The sequence below is a fragment of the Thermobia domestica genome, chromosome 17, assembly GCF_964235325.1.
Source record: "Thermobia domestica chromosome 17, izTheDome1.hap1.1, whole genome shotgun sequence".
Classification (NCBI taxonomy): domain Eukaryota; kingdom Metazoa; phylum Arthropoda; class Insecta; order Zygentoma; family Lepismatidae; genus Thermobia; species Thermobia domestica.
The window spans coordinates 170315165-170330802 of NC_137470.1; the positions used below are offsets into that span (position 1 = coordinate 170315165).

The 15638-nt window shown below is 35.3% G+C and overlaps 1 protein-coding gene across 1 annotated transcript in view; it reads right to left on the bottom strand.

The window, feature by feature from the left end:
* Positions 1-15638, bottom strand: part of LOC145674486 (uncharacterized) — a 63028-nt gene that overhangs the window by 27920 nt on the left and 19470 nt on the right. The window contains exon 2 of the mRNA XM_081744610.1: positions 9158-10947. Coding sequence (XP_081600736.1) covers positions 9158-10608 — 1451 coding nt within the window. The 5' untranslated portion in view covers positions 10609-10947. The remainder of the gene's footprint in view (positions 1-9157; positions 10948-15638) is intronic.

The window sequence follows — 15638 nt, forward strand, 5'->3', positions numbered from 1 at the left end:
TAAGAACTGTCGGGATTCGAACCTAAGAGCATTCCTTACACTAACCATTCATCTAACACATAATGACGTAAACGTTGTTTGTTAATGTTAAAGGTTCGTATTAAAGTGACAATTTTACGCGTATTCCCATTGCTTTCTTTAAAAAAAAAAAAAAAAAAATCAAAAGTTTAACACGCTTACGACGATTTCATTTGCCACTAGAGCTTCGCAAAATGTGATATATGTCTGAATATTTGGCACTACTTTATCAGACAGTTTTATCATATATAACTCAATTAACAGAGTCTAACAAACTTCTACTGCCTTATAAAGTGTTCCTGAACAAAATGAAGTTCAGTATGCACCCTGTTACTAAGCTATGAAAGGTCTACGTTCAATGTCAACGGCGCACCCACGAAGTCAAATTTCGAAATATTCCTTTCTGTCAGTTTCTTAACGTAACTAGAGGGAAAGCATACGAATGATTGCGTAGAGTTTTTCGTGGCTGAATGGATAAAGTCATGGTTCGATAGCTAAGAGGTTCGCGGGAAGAAACCAGTCTCAGAAGGTGGAGATCTTTTAAAATTTTTAATTCCCCAGATCCAGGCCCGTATTTATAAATTGTGCGCCCCTGTGATGTAAATAATTTGCCGCCCCTCGCACAAACTTGTCTGAAACAAGAAAACAAGCCGTGCTTTTGCAAACATACCAGCTGTTGTTGAGTAGAAGTTTAGATATTACAAGTTACAAAAGCTACAACGTAATTTTAAATGCACTGAGAAAAAAAATGTAGGTGGCGTACTTAAAAAGATAGGTTACATGCGTAATTCCTGTAGTTTTTGGACTTAACGTATAGCAGACGTATAACTGAAAACGCATGTCTTATAATACTTTCTGTATAAGTGTTCCATCTATACGTACTTTCTGTATGAAACAATGTAGGCGGTCAGGATCTCACATACAAATGGACGTATATAACATACAGCCGACGAAGGTGAGATAAATATATGTATGTGATATACGGAAAATTGTTAGATATCAGACATCCTGCAACGGCATGATGTAACATCTAAGGGCAGTGCCTATGTAGCATACGGATAACGTATGCTCCGTACTGATTTCAATAGTAAGCAAGAGGATACCGTATATTTGTACAATATACCGCTGTCCGGAGAACGGACTTTTCTCTGTGTAGTCTTATTCTATCAAAGATGAATATGCTGTGGTGTTCTGGTCGAAGGTAGGTGTTTAACCCGAAGATCCCTGTCAAAGTGAACCCATAGTAGTTTACCATTGCCTTCCATGGGATGATGATGACGTACCAAGGACGAGACCTAGAGCTTAACTTGGGATTCGAACCATTTGTGTCCCTACCGGGAATCGAACCCAGAACCCCTTGATTACAATGCAACGAGTTAAACCACTCATCCATTGGGGATCCATTCTCTCAATACTGGCATGTAATTTATTCATATAGGTTTTAATTTATTGCCCGGAGAAAATGCATTCTATTAATTCCTAATCGACCGTTATGTCAATTTTATATTTCATAATTCCACTTGAATTATGATTTAATTTCTTAAATATTTACCCTTGTCATTATAATAGTAAAATATGGAATCAAACAGCTAGGCAGTGTTTTTGACATGGTTTATTTTGAACTTATCACATAATGAAATGTAGTGCGTTTAGTAAAAAGCATTTTATAAAACTGTATATCTAAAAAATTATATTTGTTTATATAATAAATGTGGATTCTTTCGTATGTGTTTAAGCTACTCGAAAGAATAAGACAAACTCTTTCCAAAATATTTGCAAATAAACTTTTTCTACCGTATGCATTTTAATTTTTCATGTTTTAGGCAACTTGAATAGTAATAATAAAAAAAACTTCCAAAAGTATTTGCAAAAAAATACAATCTCTCCTGTATGCGTTTTCTCATGTTGTTAGATTACCTAAATTAAAAAAAAAAAACTCTTCCTATCTTCTATATGCATTTTCTCATATGTTTTAGGTTACATGAATAAAAAGTATTTCTCTACGAATAATTTTTTTTTCCTGTATACGTTTTCTCATGTTTTTAGGTTTCTCGAAAAAAAAAATGTGTTTCCAAAGTTTTTTTCAAAGAAACTTCTTTCCCCGTAGGCATTTTCTCATGTTTTAGGTTACTCGAATAAAAAAAAAATTCTCTTCCCGAAATATTTGCAAAAGAATTTTTTTTTCCTGTATGCGTTTCCTCATGTTCTTAGGTCAGTCGAATAGAAAAGAAAACTCTTCCCAAAGTATTTGCAAAGAAACTGTTTTTCCCCTGTCCCCATTGTTTCCTCGGTTGCCCGCGCACAAGTTTTCATGAAGTTTATCCTCACCCCTTGAGGTGGGGGTGGGAAAGGATCACTTTTTAAAAATACTCAGATAGGCTAGCTAAATAGTAACTACTGTAGCTAGAGCGAATTAAACATATTAACATATTTTTTTGTGCTTGCCCGGGACTCTGCCAGTTGCTAAAAATGAAATGAAATCTTTGAGTTTTACGTTCCACGGTTATGCCGGTTAGGCTAAAGGAGACGGTGATGATGAGAGATGAATGAAATGGTGGAATGAAGTAAGTGGGAGGAAACGGGAGAACCCCGAGGAAACCCACGCACACGGTGTTTGTCCACCACAAAGTTCACTTGGCGGGGGCTGGGATCGAACCCGGGACCCCAAGCACCAGAGGTGAACGCTCTACCACTGAGCCACCGTGGCCCCTCTGCTGGTTGCTAGTTTTAAATATTATTTTTTTGTGAATCTTTAAAAAATCCAAAATTCTGCTGCCTTGTGCTCGAGAACAGAATAGCACTTACCTAAATACGGAACAGCCCAGATCTTAAAATTTATCCCTCCCTTCGCAATCATCTGATTCTCTAAAAAGAATTCTCCACCTTAATTCGACAACTGCCTGATGTGATGCTCGCAGTTCGGAAACTTTCCTTCTTCCGTTTCACAAAATCACAAATTTCGTCGTAATATGGGTGCTGTCCAACCATTTTTACCTTCAATTCTAAACTTGCATATGTAAATCATCTCCCCTCACTCTCCATACGCACATGGCTTGGATCAAACCTTCGATTCTTCAAACTAAATGTAAACGCTAAAGCAAGGTGCTATCGTAACTCTATAGGTTTGTTGTTAAAAGCAGCGTTATTGTATATATTGTTCCAGGGATGGGGGAATTTCTCTGCCGACGTAAGAGCTTCACTTTTTGTATCAATGTTTTACTATAGATTTGATGAAACAATGTTTATCAAACTCGAGAGAGGAGGGAATTACACAATTCTGTCCTGCCCAAATGATGATCCTGGGACATTTGCTTGCAATTACTGGGAAAAAGTTAATCACTGAATGCCACTTATTTGTGTCAGTAGTTCTGGGAGCTCTGCACCCGCATTACAGACTTTTGAAAGCACTAAATTTACTGCTGTGATTGTCAATTTTCCTAGGTTTCAAAGGAGCATCTTTCCAGCTTGATGTGATATGCAATCTTTGTAGAGGGGAAATAATTCAAATAAAGACGTTTATGAAGCAATGGGAACATTTCATGATTCTTTTTTTGTTCAGGCTCTACAAAGGCATTTCAGAACAAACGAATGACAGACGGTTTTAAAGCTGTAAAGCTTGTAATCATGGTTCCTGTTTTTTCCCGTGATGGTAAGAGCATATTACGTCACATAAACTGTTTTAGACAAAAAGAGGAGGACAAGTTGGATTGAAAACTAGGAGTAAAAGTCAATCAAGACGTGTTTCTGAATGCGAAAGCACACGACGCAAGAGTTTGTTAGTAATTTGGACTTAAATTTCTTGTAACGTTTTGTATGCGAGTACTGTACCCTTATATTATTACCAGTATGGATATGTTGGGAACATTACATGTTTAATATAATCCCCTTACAATGAAACCGCATATAGTGATGTCATATAGGCTAACGAACGTCGACTGAAAAGCAGAAAATGGCGAATCATCAAGAGAACCCCAAATTTCCTTTTGGTTTAGTTCAACAATTTCTATCTGGATGGATGAAAGTAATAATAATAATAATAATATGCTTATTCCTCACTGTATATCACTGCACTAGTTCAGTATTAGGGTACCTTTCAAAACACTGTTCCGGGAAAGCTATTCGCTTATATTAATTGCTACAATACATAATGTTTATTGGAACTGAGTTTTGCATTTAAAGTCATCTGACAAGGGGTAAATCCAAAGTTGAAACTTGAATCTATGATTAATCTATATATTTCCTGAAAGGGTTTGTCGAGCAAGTTCCAAAACAGGTTTCAATTCCTTGCCCGGAAGTGATCCCACCCCTTTAGAGTTGGAAATATAGAACAACTTGACTTATATATAGGACAACTTGAACAAATCTGTTCATTCCATTTCATCCATCTCGCACATTCTGCCGTTCAATCGTCGTGAAGTAGCAAGGTTTAAACCATATGGAGTGCAACTGAAGCGTGTAAACAATGTGATGCGCTGATCTTGAAATTAATGGGAATTCAATATAGTCTTGAAATCCTAATTACGCCTTTCGCAAACCACGTGGTTCACGCTTTCAGCAAGGTCGTCTGGTACCATAGATTTCCTCATTGGGTCAGAAAATCATACCTTAAACTTTCTACAGCAGCCGCGCTCAAATCCATCACTTATAAATATTCTGTCGCAATCCTTTCAACAATGAACTGCGGCTGAATTATGACCTTTCGGCTAGAGAAATGAGTTACGTTACTTGGAGGGAGCTTCAACTGCACTCAATATGGTTTCACTATCATAAATCTGCAGTAATTGAACGTCAGGGTAAGTCTTTCGGGGTGGAGTTTCACCAACGTCCAATGATCAGCTCTGTTTTACCCCCGTTTCGTCTCCCCTGGTGCCTCAGCGGAGATTGAGAAAAAAGCAACTTTCCTATAATTCTTTTTACCCAACAATTTCTCAAAGTAACTAGTTAATTCGATTTTTATTTTTGTTCTCTCGTGCTCATCGTATTTCTTACAGATTTCTCAGTTAAATTTTGTTCAAAAAAAAATTTCACACCCTCAATACCCTCAGAAATATTATACGCTATTTTAAAGAGTATACTTAATGAGGTGAAACTATCTTGTTCCTGACATGCAACAGTAAGTACGAGTTTCTATTTTTCTACAATGCCAGTATATTCAAATTTGAAATGTACTTAAGATTAAGAACACTGGACTCACCTTGTACCGTTTTCTTTATTATTGAACTGATATAGTAGTTAGGCTCCTAAAGTTTCTAGCCTAATCTAATATACATACAATAAAGAGTTTGTGTGTTTGTTTGTCTGCCTGAGGACCAAACGAGTGGACCGAGAGCTACCAAAATTTGGTTACAGGTACCTTGGTCCAGGCCCAAGATCAAGTCGAAGCGCCTTTTTCAAATTTCGAACCATGGAGCGGGGGGGAGGGAAGGCTCAAGACGGGCGTTTACCAGGACCGGCCTGGAGACCAGACAAGTTAACCGAGAGTTACCAAATTTTGGTTACGGATATCTTGGTGCAGGCTCCAGATCAAGGCGAAGCGTTTTTCACAAAATTCGAACCAGGGGTCTCAGGGGGGCGTTTACATGTAAAAGTAGTAGAAAAGGACCGATATTAGTGTCGAATTCATAGTTTTCGCGGTCGCTTAGGTCAATGGTAAAAATTTCGATCGCATTAACTTCCAAATTCACCCAATTCGGCTGCGGACCGGGGGGAGGTGGTATACCGAGACATGTAAAAGTAATCCAAAATGACCGATATTAGTGTCAAATCCATACTGTTTGCGATCGCTGAGATCAATGGTGACATTTCTATTAGCGATGACTTGCAAATTCAGCTACCGTTGCGGGCCGGGGTTCAGTGAGGGGGAGGATACCGAGACATGTAAAAATAGCCCAAAATGACAAATATTAGTGTCAAATCCATAGTTTTCGCGGTTGCTGAAATGAATGATAATACTCACACAGGCGCGGACTTCCAAATACAGGCCCATGTGAAGGATGAGTATATTCAGCTAGTAACATAATAAAATAACCCTGCTGATATATATCTAGAATATTTGTAATGATAGAACATTGCAGATGCCATTTAGCGTATTTTGAACTAGAAGAATGGGTCTTATCAACACGTAATTTTTATATAAAATAACAATTTTACTTATTTCGTCACTTTCCTTTCACTATTCCACTAAATTTATGTCGACCTTTGAAACGAAAGCCGTCACTGAATGGAGGAAGCACGTCAGGTCGTCTTTATTACAAAAGGAAGAAAAATAATATTATAAAAATGAAGTATTTTAAATGAAAATAACATTATTGGATTGAAATCCGTATTATTTTGTAAAGATACGTATGGTTTAAAAAAATGAAAAACAAAAAAAATAATGATTGACAGATAGAAAAAGAATAGAAATCTTTTTTTTTTTTTTTTTAAATATTTTCAACGGGCAACACTGTTTTGCTCTCTTGCTGCTCGCGTTGAATTGCGTGTTGATTGAGCAGGTGGAAGGTTGTTCCTCGTATACTGGATCTGTGACGTGTCAGTGACTTCGCGCTTAATGGATCAAGTTGGCCTGGTATACGAGTTCGAATGCCTTGTTTCAAATTGTATTTTGTGTGCTTAAGAAGACACCTAAAGGCATTAGTTAATCTGAGAAGTATATTACGGATAGTTTATGCGATATTTTAAAATTATTTTCTTTTTAGAAAAAAGGAAAAGAAGAGAGAAAAGATGGAGTGGAAGTAGCACGTTTTTTCCGTTGAATGCTAAATGCCGGTCTTGTTAAATGAATATTAATTACAAATGAATGATATTAATAACAATTTAATTAACAGGTCGGTTTATTGCCTATTAATCGAAAAAAATTCGATTTCTCCACTTCGAAGTTCCGTATAATGCGCGATATTACTCAAGAAATGGCGTGATTGTTCTTTGTGAACGTGTGTGCTGTCTAGGAGGCATAGTACTTGGTTAGAATTGGGTTGCAGAAGTCAGTCACAGTCGTATTTCCATCCAAGAGGCCAATCCAGGGTAAATGTTGGGTAAGAAGTTTAAAACAAGATCCTGAAAGGTGAGCATTATAACGATTTTTCTGTGCGTGAAATTGTCAATGTACAGGGAAACTGATATTCTAGCTGTCTGGTTGTCTTTTAGTTTGTTTCCTATAGCTGGAAGAACAATCGTTATTTCCGATAATTTCGAGATTAAAATCGTAACCCGTTGGCCCTATTATTCTGTAAGTAAAGCTCAGCTCGATCCTAGTTTGTTTCAGCTAAAAAAGGAAGAGACTGTTGTGTCGCCATTGAAAATATTATTTAATTATTGTGTTAATAATTAATACAATTATTTTCTCATTCTTGATATGTGTCGTATAGCGCGTTCGATCCCAGCTCATTGCATATATGAGGTTACGGCTTAACCGTTCGAAATTTGTCTGAAGTTTAGTAATTTCCAGTAGAGAAGAAAGTTTGATGAACGTTGTATTAATATTATTAAATCAAAAAAGGCTAAAATAAAAGGTAGGAGTAGGACCCCCCCCCCCCAATTAGTGGCATTTTTTCAAATAAAAATTTAGATTGTTATTAAAAGCTAAGATCTGAATAGTTCCCTAGTTAGGTTTTGAATCACAATTTTTTCTTACCGATATTTAAATTTTTAGGGGAGAAAGAAAAGTTAAATTGAAGTGTTATAACGGAAATTATTTGCACATTAAAAAATCTAGTCTATCGACAAAACTCAATTTACTTGTTTTTCTAATTGAATTATTAATAAACTGATTGTTACTCATTGATTATTTATAATAAAGTTGTTATAATTGAATGGTATCGTGTTATTATTTCTGGTTATATATTTATATCTCTGTTGTCTCCTATCGATTAATCTGGATAATAATTTAGTTGACCCATTAAGAGAGTGAATCCTACTGGTTTATTAATTGACAAGGTAAGAGTTCAATAGGTTTGAGCTCAGCTGATCGTGATCCAGTTACTTGGAGTTGCCTCTGCCCAAAGCGCCCTAGTGAGGAAGGCTGAGTAAGTATGTTTATATTTTTTTCTTCTCTCCGGAATCTTTATGGGCGCGTTACACCTTACAGTAAGAGATTGCAATATTAAAGCATTCCCAGAAGCTTAAATACGACTCACAGTAGTGAACCGATTATATGACGTCACGCCAAAATAGCGTGTTTCTGTTGCTGTGAGGAGAGCATTTTTGCATTATTTGAAGCTTTGTATCTCCGTAATAAAAAAAATGCTGAGAGTCTCTGTATGTGTTATATTGAAGAATAATTCTACGCGGTGGAATCATTAAATTACAACTTTTCGTAAGAAATGCCCTTTATATATATATACCTGTATATATATATATATATATATATATATATATATATATATATCTTTTTCCGTTTTTCCTCTATGCAAAATCAATATTGAAACCGGAAGTACTACTAAATTTCAACCACTTCCACGTTCCCCAGATTACTGTCTCCGGTAACAATATGTTCCCTTCAGACGCTGAGCCGACTGCAAAAAGAACAGTTTCTAGCCTTTCGTTGCCGTTTTCGTTCTATAGTGATAAACGTTAAACCAGAAATGGTTAGTTTAAACTACTTCCGGTTTGAAGAGGAGGTTAACGTAGACGCAGCCTATTCTTGGAAGTTGAATCGTTTCGAAAAATCGCTTCTCGCTATCTCTTGCAGTTTTCATTCTACAGCCATAAACGTCAAAATTAGAAAGGGTTAATGTGAACCAATTCCGGTTTCATTAATTGGTTAACAAGGGAGATGAAATCAGTTTCTAGGACGCATAATCCACTGCATAAACCGCACCTCGATATCTCTTATTGTTAAAGCTCTGACACATGTCGATACAAAGACAGCCGGAGCCGTTCTATAAGACCTCTAACAGTTGAACACTTGTGGATAGCATAGTTAGGAAGCCGAAGACGGTCAATGAGGTGATCTTAATGCCCAGATAAGGAAAAAAAAAAAAAAAAAAAAAAACACGGTGCACAGGTCCAATGTTCTTATATAACATGTACCCTATAAAATCCATTATTAATTACTAACTTAAGATTATTTTAATCTAAAATTAACTACAGTTAGTGATTACAAGTATTTTTTTTTTTTTTTTTTTGGAGACACACTTACCCATTATCCTCCAAATTGCTTGAGTTATCATCCGAACTTTCACTCGCCTCTGGTTCACTCAGAGTTTTATCCGAACGCATTAAGCTAGAATATTTACTTTTGATGAGATGTTTTGTTCTTGAAAACTGGTATTTCATCTTAAATTCTTTATTTTGTAAACAATCTTCCAGAAGTACACGGGCATTCAAATTCATACCAATAAACTTTTGCATATTTCTTAATTCCCCATCATTTGAAGCAATATGACATTCATCGTAGACCTTTTTACTACTTCTGGTTTTGTTAATTTGGGAGGCATCACGACAGTTATTATGGAACTTATTTGAATAATAATAATCAATTGTTTCTTTGAGGTATTCTGAAGGAACTTTTAGTTTTTTAACAACCACTTTAAGGCAGTTTCCAGTATTAATATTATTTCTAATTTTTTTATCGTGTAAAACATCAGTTAGTTTCAAATCACATTCTTCCAGGTCATGCTTAGCTTCTGAATTTTGGTATTTTACATTGTTATGAGCTTTGTTCTGTACAAATAATGGGGTACAAGATTCATTTTTAGAACCTACATTGTTTATTACTTTGAACTCTGATGCTGTAATTTGATCCACCTCATTTTTTAAATGGCACATTTTATTATTTAAACCATCAAATCTCCGATCATTTTTCTCTTTTCTAATGAAGTTAAGAGATTCGTTGTCTATATTACATTTATCCATTTGTTCTAAGATATTGCAAGAATACTTTTTAACTAAATTACTTTTATCTTCCAGTTTATTACTATTCACCGTTTTAGACAAAGAATTTCTTTGTCTCTCCGAAGATGGTATTTCTTCTAAATCTAATGTCTCTTTTTCATTACAAGACTTTGTAAAATCTTTCTCATGTTTAAAATATTTTTCGGAAGAACTTGCTTCCTTTTTGTCCTTTTGATCAGATCTAAGTAATTCATTTTTTTCGTAACACAATGCAAATGTTTTTTCACTGGGTAGATCTACCGTCATTTTATCATACGTTTGACATTTTGAGCTTTCTATTGGTTCTTGTTGTAATTTCAAAGTAAATTTCTTCCCAGGCAAGTCATAATTTTCAGGCATTTCTTGTTGTAAAATGGATTTACAATATACTTCACTCTTTTCATTCTTTGGACAACTGCTACCTCCATTACTATTACAAGGATTTTGTTTACAGTGTATTGTTGACATTTCATTTTCAAAGACAGTATCTTTTGAATAGCTTATTGATAATGCTGTATCCATACGGCAAGACGTATTCTCTTCCTGCACTATTGGCACTTTTCTTTCAAAGTCTTTCAAAGCATTCCACTTGGATGATATACCTGTATCGCAACCTACAGTTGACAATTCTGTTCCAGCAACACTGGTTTCGAAACTGATAACTGGTACTGACATGTTAATAACAAAAGACTCGTCATTTTCCCGTAGTCCAGTCATCTTCCTTTTATAAATATCCACTTTCGAACTAGCAACTGACTCATGTAAAGTTAAATAATTTCTAAATATCGGTCTTGTTAAAGATCTGATTACTAGATTGATTTTAAAGTAATATTAATTGATTTATAAAGCATCGCACACTGTTTTAAGCTCTCGAACATTATTAAAAAAAGAAAATAAATTTGCTCTCTTCCGCAAAATGGAATTTCTTTTATAAGAACCAACACATTACATGTAACAAGTATGTTCTGATTGAAGATGTTTTCTTTCTTCAGTTTCTAATGCAGTCTTTATAGTCACACAAGAAGAGTACTGTATCCTGGTTTCCAGCGTATGATTCTAAAAGAAAGAACATCCAATTAATATACATTTTAAAAGTTGACAGCTATGTTAGTTGCAAGTTTAAATTGGGATCATGACATACATATAGAAGAGTGATAATATATCAACAATCTGTTAAAACACCGTTATTGGAATTAACGTCATTCTGATTCAGCTCACCAGTTCATCTGAATGATTAAGATGGTTATCTCTTGTCTACAAAGTGTCAAGCTTTACTTCCACTTTCAGTATGGGCAATTTATATATGGTTCATATGATCAGTCTTAAATTAGGGAGCTCCCAACTACCAAAGATATTCTTCTTTCAAGTGAAGAATCTTACTGAAAAGAACATTCATGTTTCATGTCGGATGCAAGAAAATTATATCACAGCTAAATAATATAGGATAGTGAACCCTATGTATATATTAAATCAAATCATAAATCCTTCTGAATGTCTGTAATGTGCACGTAGTTCCATATCCGGTAGGAGAGTACAAAAAATCGCAATATTTATTTCCACAAACCGTCTGTCTCCTTTAGCCGAAGGGACATAGCAGTGAGCCATTCAAATAAAACCTTAATTATTTATATATATATATATATATATATACACGGGAACTTCCACTTCTATTCAGGCAAAAAAAAAAAAAAAAAAAAAAAAAAGAACATTATGTTCTGTTTTGTTCGAACATTTTTTCTGGAAACTATACGTATTCTTAACATATATATATATATACATATAATTGTTTTGTCGAAAAATATCCTGTTAAATAATTGGTTAACAAAGACTCCAAGCGCAATTGAAGGCAACATGCAAACTGGTCAACTTTGGAGTAGCATATTCAGGTGTGGAAATCAGGGTGGAAAAAAATTATGCTTTAAAAAAACTCAATTTTTGTTGATTTTTTTTTTATTTAAGTCAAATCTTTCTCCTCGTAATACAAGTCGCGAATTGAAGAAAACCATTAGGAATTAATTAGTATTAAATGTTATTTATGCCATTTAAGTGAAAGTATTGGAGTTGAAGTATGAACTAATCAACAGTCGTTAATCTATTTTAATCAGACGATGTTTCTTGAGCATTAAGGAAAAAGTACAGCAACGTTCATCAACATGAGATTTCTTTTTTCACAAAAGTTACTGAAATTTGGTAGGGGCATATCTTTAAAAATCGGAACTAGCTTGCGACACGAAATACATATAAAATACGTAAATTTTGCCTCAAGTTATAAAATCTAACAAGAATTTAAGTTTCGGAGACGGAATGGACCTCTCTAAATACGCCCTTATTATCTGGAAACAAACAGACTCGCACAGAACAGAATTTTGGTCTTAAATGTTCATAGTGATTTCCTCGTTGGAATAGTTAACGATTTACGAACCCTATGTCACGAAGAGAAGAAGGCAAGATTCCCCAGTCACCCGTTCAAAACGGAATTTTCCCTAATCATCCTCTGCAAGAAACACTCGTTTTCATATTATGCTGTACATTTTGAGTCTCATTGTATTATTGATTATCTTCTTCCATAATCGAAATAATAGAGCAGAAACGAGATTTTACTTATTTTCACTTTAAGGTAATTTATTTCGGAATTTGATTTAAATCAGCGATTTTTATTTAAGAAATCAAGTGATTTAAATCGGACTGATCTAAACCAATCCACCCTGGTGAAGTTATAATTATTGTTGTGATGTGTGCATATAGCTATAGTAAGACTATAATTATTTGTAGTTTGGTTTCGGCATACGTATCTCTTTTAAAATTAACAAGTGAGCATCCATTTATTCGAAAACTCAAAGTTCGTGAATTGTTTCCGCGCACCTCTGGTTCGAATTTTAAAATTCTGTTTTCACGATTTGAAAGATCTAGTTAATCCGTTTCAGAAACAAATTTTGTATTGTTTTCTTTAAAAAATTCGTTACATTATCAAATTCTCAAAAACACCAGTTTCGGCGTCATTTTCTGGATTTTTTTTAATGTGAATTTTTTTTAGATTGTTCACTTTTCCATGAATAATAAACACACCAAATTTCATTATCGACCAGTGCTTCACGAATCAGTTACAGCCTTTTGAAGTAAGGAAATGTTCTTTAAGAGTGATGTCCCAATTAGTAACACTGAAAATAATAATACGGCAATAATTGGCTCATGGTTTACGTTCATTAAATAAAGATTATCAATGCTTTTCTAAGTATCTTTTATTTAGATTTTAAACGCAAAGACACTAAATTTGTAAATTAACCTCTCCTATTCTTTAGTTTTCTTAACCAGGAAAATTGTGTATAAAACTTGGATGGAATTTATGGAACGAAACACGAAAGCTGCAATTTAAGTTCACTTACTTAAAATTATAGACTGAAACAGTTTTAATGATTATTTTCACTTTGAAGCAATCATTTGTCTGCTTATGTCTTCTTTGCTAACAGTATGTAACCTTGCAGATGCTCGAGTGGATGTAAGTGTACTGACACCTCGTGGCATGTTGCTGATATTCACGAAACATTTAATTTCATTTTCTTTAAAATACTCTTCTGAAAACCTGTACCCTGTTGAAAGTACGTGTGGAAGAATGAACAGAACTTCAAATCATGATTTACTGATATTATTTCTGTTAGTCTTCACCAGTTATCGTGTATACAGGTAACTGAAGTTCCTCTTTGCATACTCCTTAAATCTATACCTTTTTGAGAAAATCATTTGATAGAACTCACTCCTAAAAATAACCTACCTACCGTATATTTTTAAGGACAAACTAGTTATGCCATATTATTAGGTTATTAATGAAATATTTTTTTATGAAATAGGAACAAGGTCACCTGGATCGTTTTTGAGAAAATCGTCACAAAAAGCTTACTCCCTAGAATAAACCACTTTTAAAACATTTTTGTCACTAACACCACAGTATGGGTTTGTTAATTAAATACCGATGTATGAAATATACACAAAATCGTTAGAGACATTCTCGAGAAAATAACATTTTTTTTTTTTTACCCCTCAGTAAACTTCGGGAATCGAAAGAAAATTCGTATACCAGCCCACTCTACCGGAAAAACCTTTAAAAATTTTCAGTCTTAAACTTGGTGCAGATATTGAAGGTACCACTTTTGTGCGGAGGAGCACATTTACATTGGGACGAGTGGACGGACATCCAATCACTTTTTCGCCTTGTAGGACCCACGAAACGTGTAAATCCGTTCAAATCTCAAATTTGTTTTTCCTTTCATGATCACAATACTTTCTTCCCTTTTATCTTTGTTCGAAAGTAACACAGAAACTACTCTTAAAGCTAAACTGCAACCACGATCCAAGTATTGCCGTGTTATCGTTTCCAGTGTTACTAATTAGGATTCATACTTAAAGAACAGTCGCTTACTTCAAGACGGTATAATTAATTCGTGAAGCATTGAGCTTTGTTGTTTATTATTCATGTAAACAAACAATCTATCAAAATTTCAGATGATTAAAAAGATAAGTTTTTCGAGGAAATAGTGTCCAAAATGGCGATTTTTGACAATGAGTTAATCTCTCGAACTTTTTCTTTCAAAAAAGGTTACCCACGGAAGCAATACAAAATTTTCATAAAGGAAAAACGAAATCTTTCAATATGCTAAAACAGAATTTTAAAAAAATTGAATCGGATATGCGTAAAAAAAAAAAAAAAAAAAAAAAAATCGCGAAGAACGAGCTTTCGGATGAACAGACGTTCATTTGTTAATTAATTTAAAAAAGATACGTACGCAAAAACCGAACTGTAGTAAAATATAGTATTACCATATACACTATGTGATCAAAATTATCCGGACACTCCCAAAAACAGTTTTTCATATTAGGTGCATTGTACTGCCACCTAGTGCCAGGTAATCATTATCAGCGGCCTCAGTAGTCATTAGACATCGTGAGAAAGCAGAATGGTGCGCTCCGCGGAACTCACGGACTTCGAACGTGGTCAGGTGATTGGGTGTCACTTGTGTTAGAAGTCTGTACGTGAGATTCCCACACTCCTAAACATCCCTAGATCCACTGTGTCTGATGTGATAGTCAAGTGGAAGCGTGAAGGGACACGTACAGACCGACCTCGTCTGTTGACTGACAGACACCGCCGACAGTTAAAGAGGGTCGTAAAGTGTAATAGGCAGACATCTATCCGGACCATCACACAGGAATTCCAACTGCATCATGATCCACTCGAAGTACTATGACAGTTAGGCGTGAGGTGAGAAAACTTGGATTTCATTGTACAGCGGCTGCTCATAAGCCACACATCACGCAGGTAAATGCCAAACGACGCATCGCTTGGTGCAAGGAGCGTAAACATTGGACGATTGAGCAGTGGAAAAACGTTGTGTGGAGTAACGAATCACGGTACAGAATGTGGCTATCCGATGGCAGGGTGTGGGTATGGAGAATGCCCGGTGAGCGTCATCTGTCAGCTGTGTAATTCGCTGAGAGTAAAATTCGGAGGCGGTGGTGTTATGGTGTGATTGTGTTTTTCTTGAGGGGGCTTGCACCCCTTGTTGTTTTGCGTGGCACTCTCACAGCGCAGGCCTACATTGATGTTTTAAGCACCTTCTTGCTTCCCACTGTTGAAGAGCAATTCGGGGATATCGATGGCATCTTTCAACACGATTGAGCACCTGTTCATACTGCACGGCCTGTGGAGGAGTGGTTACGCGACCATAACATCCCTGTAAAGGACTGGCCTGCAC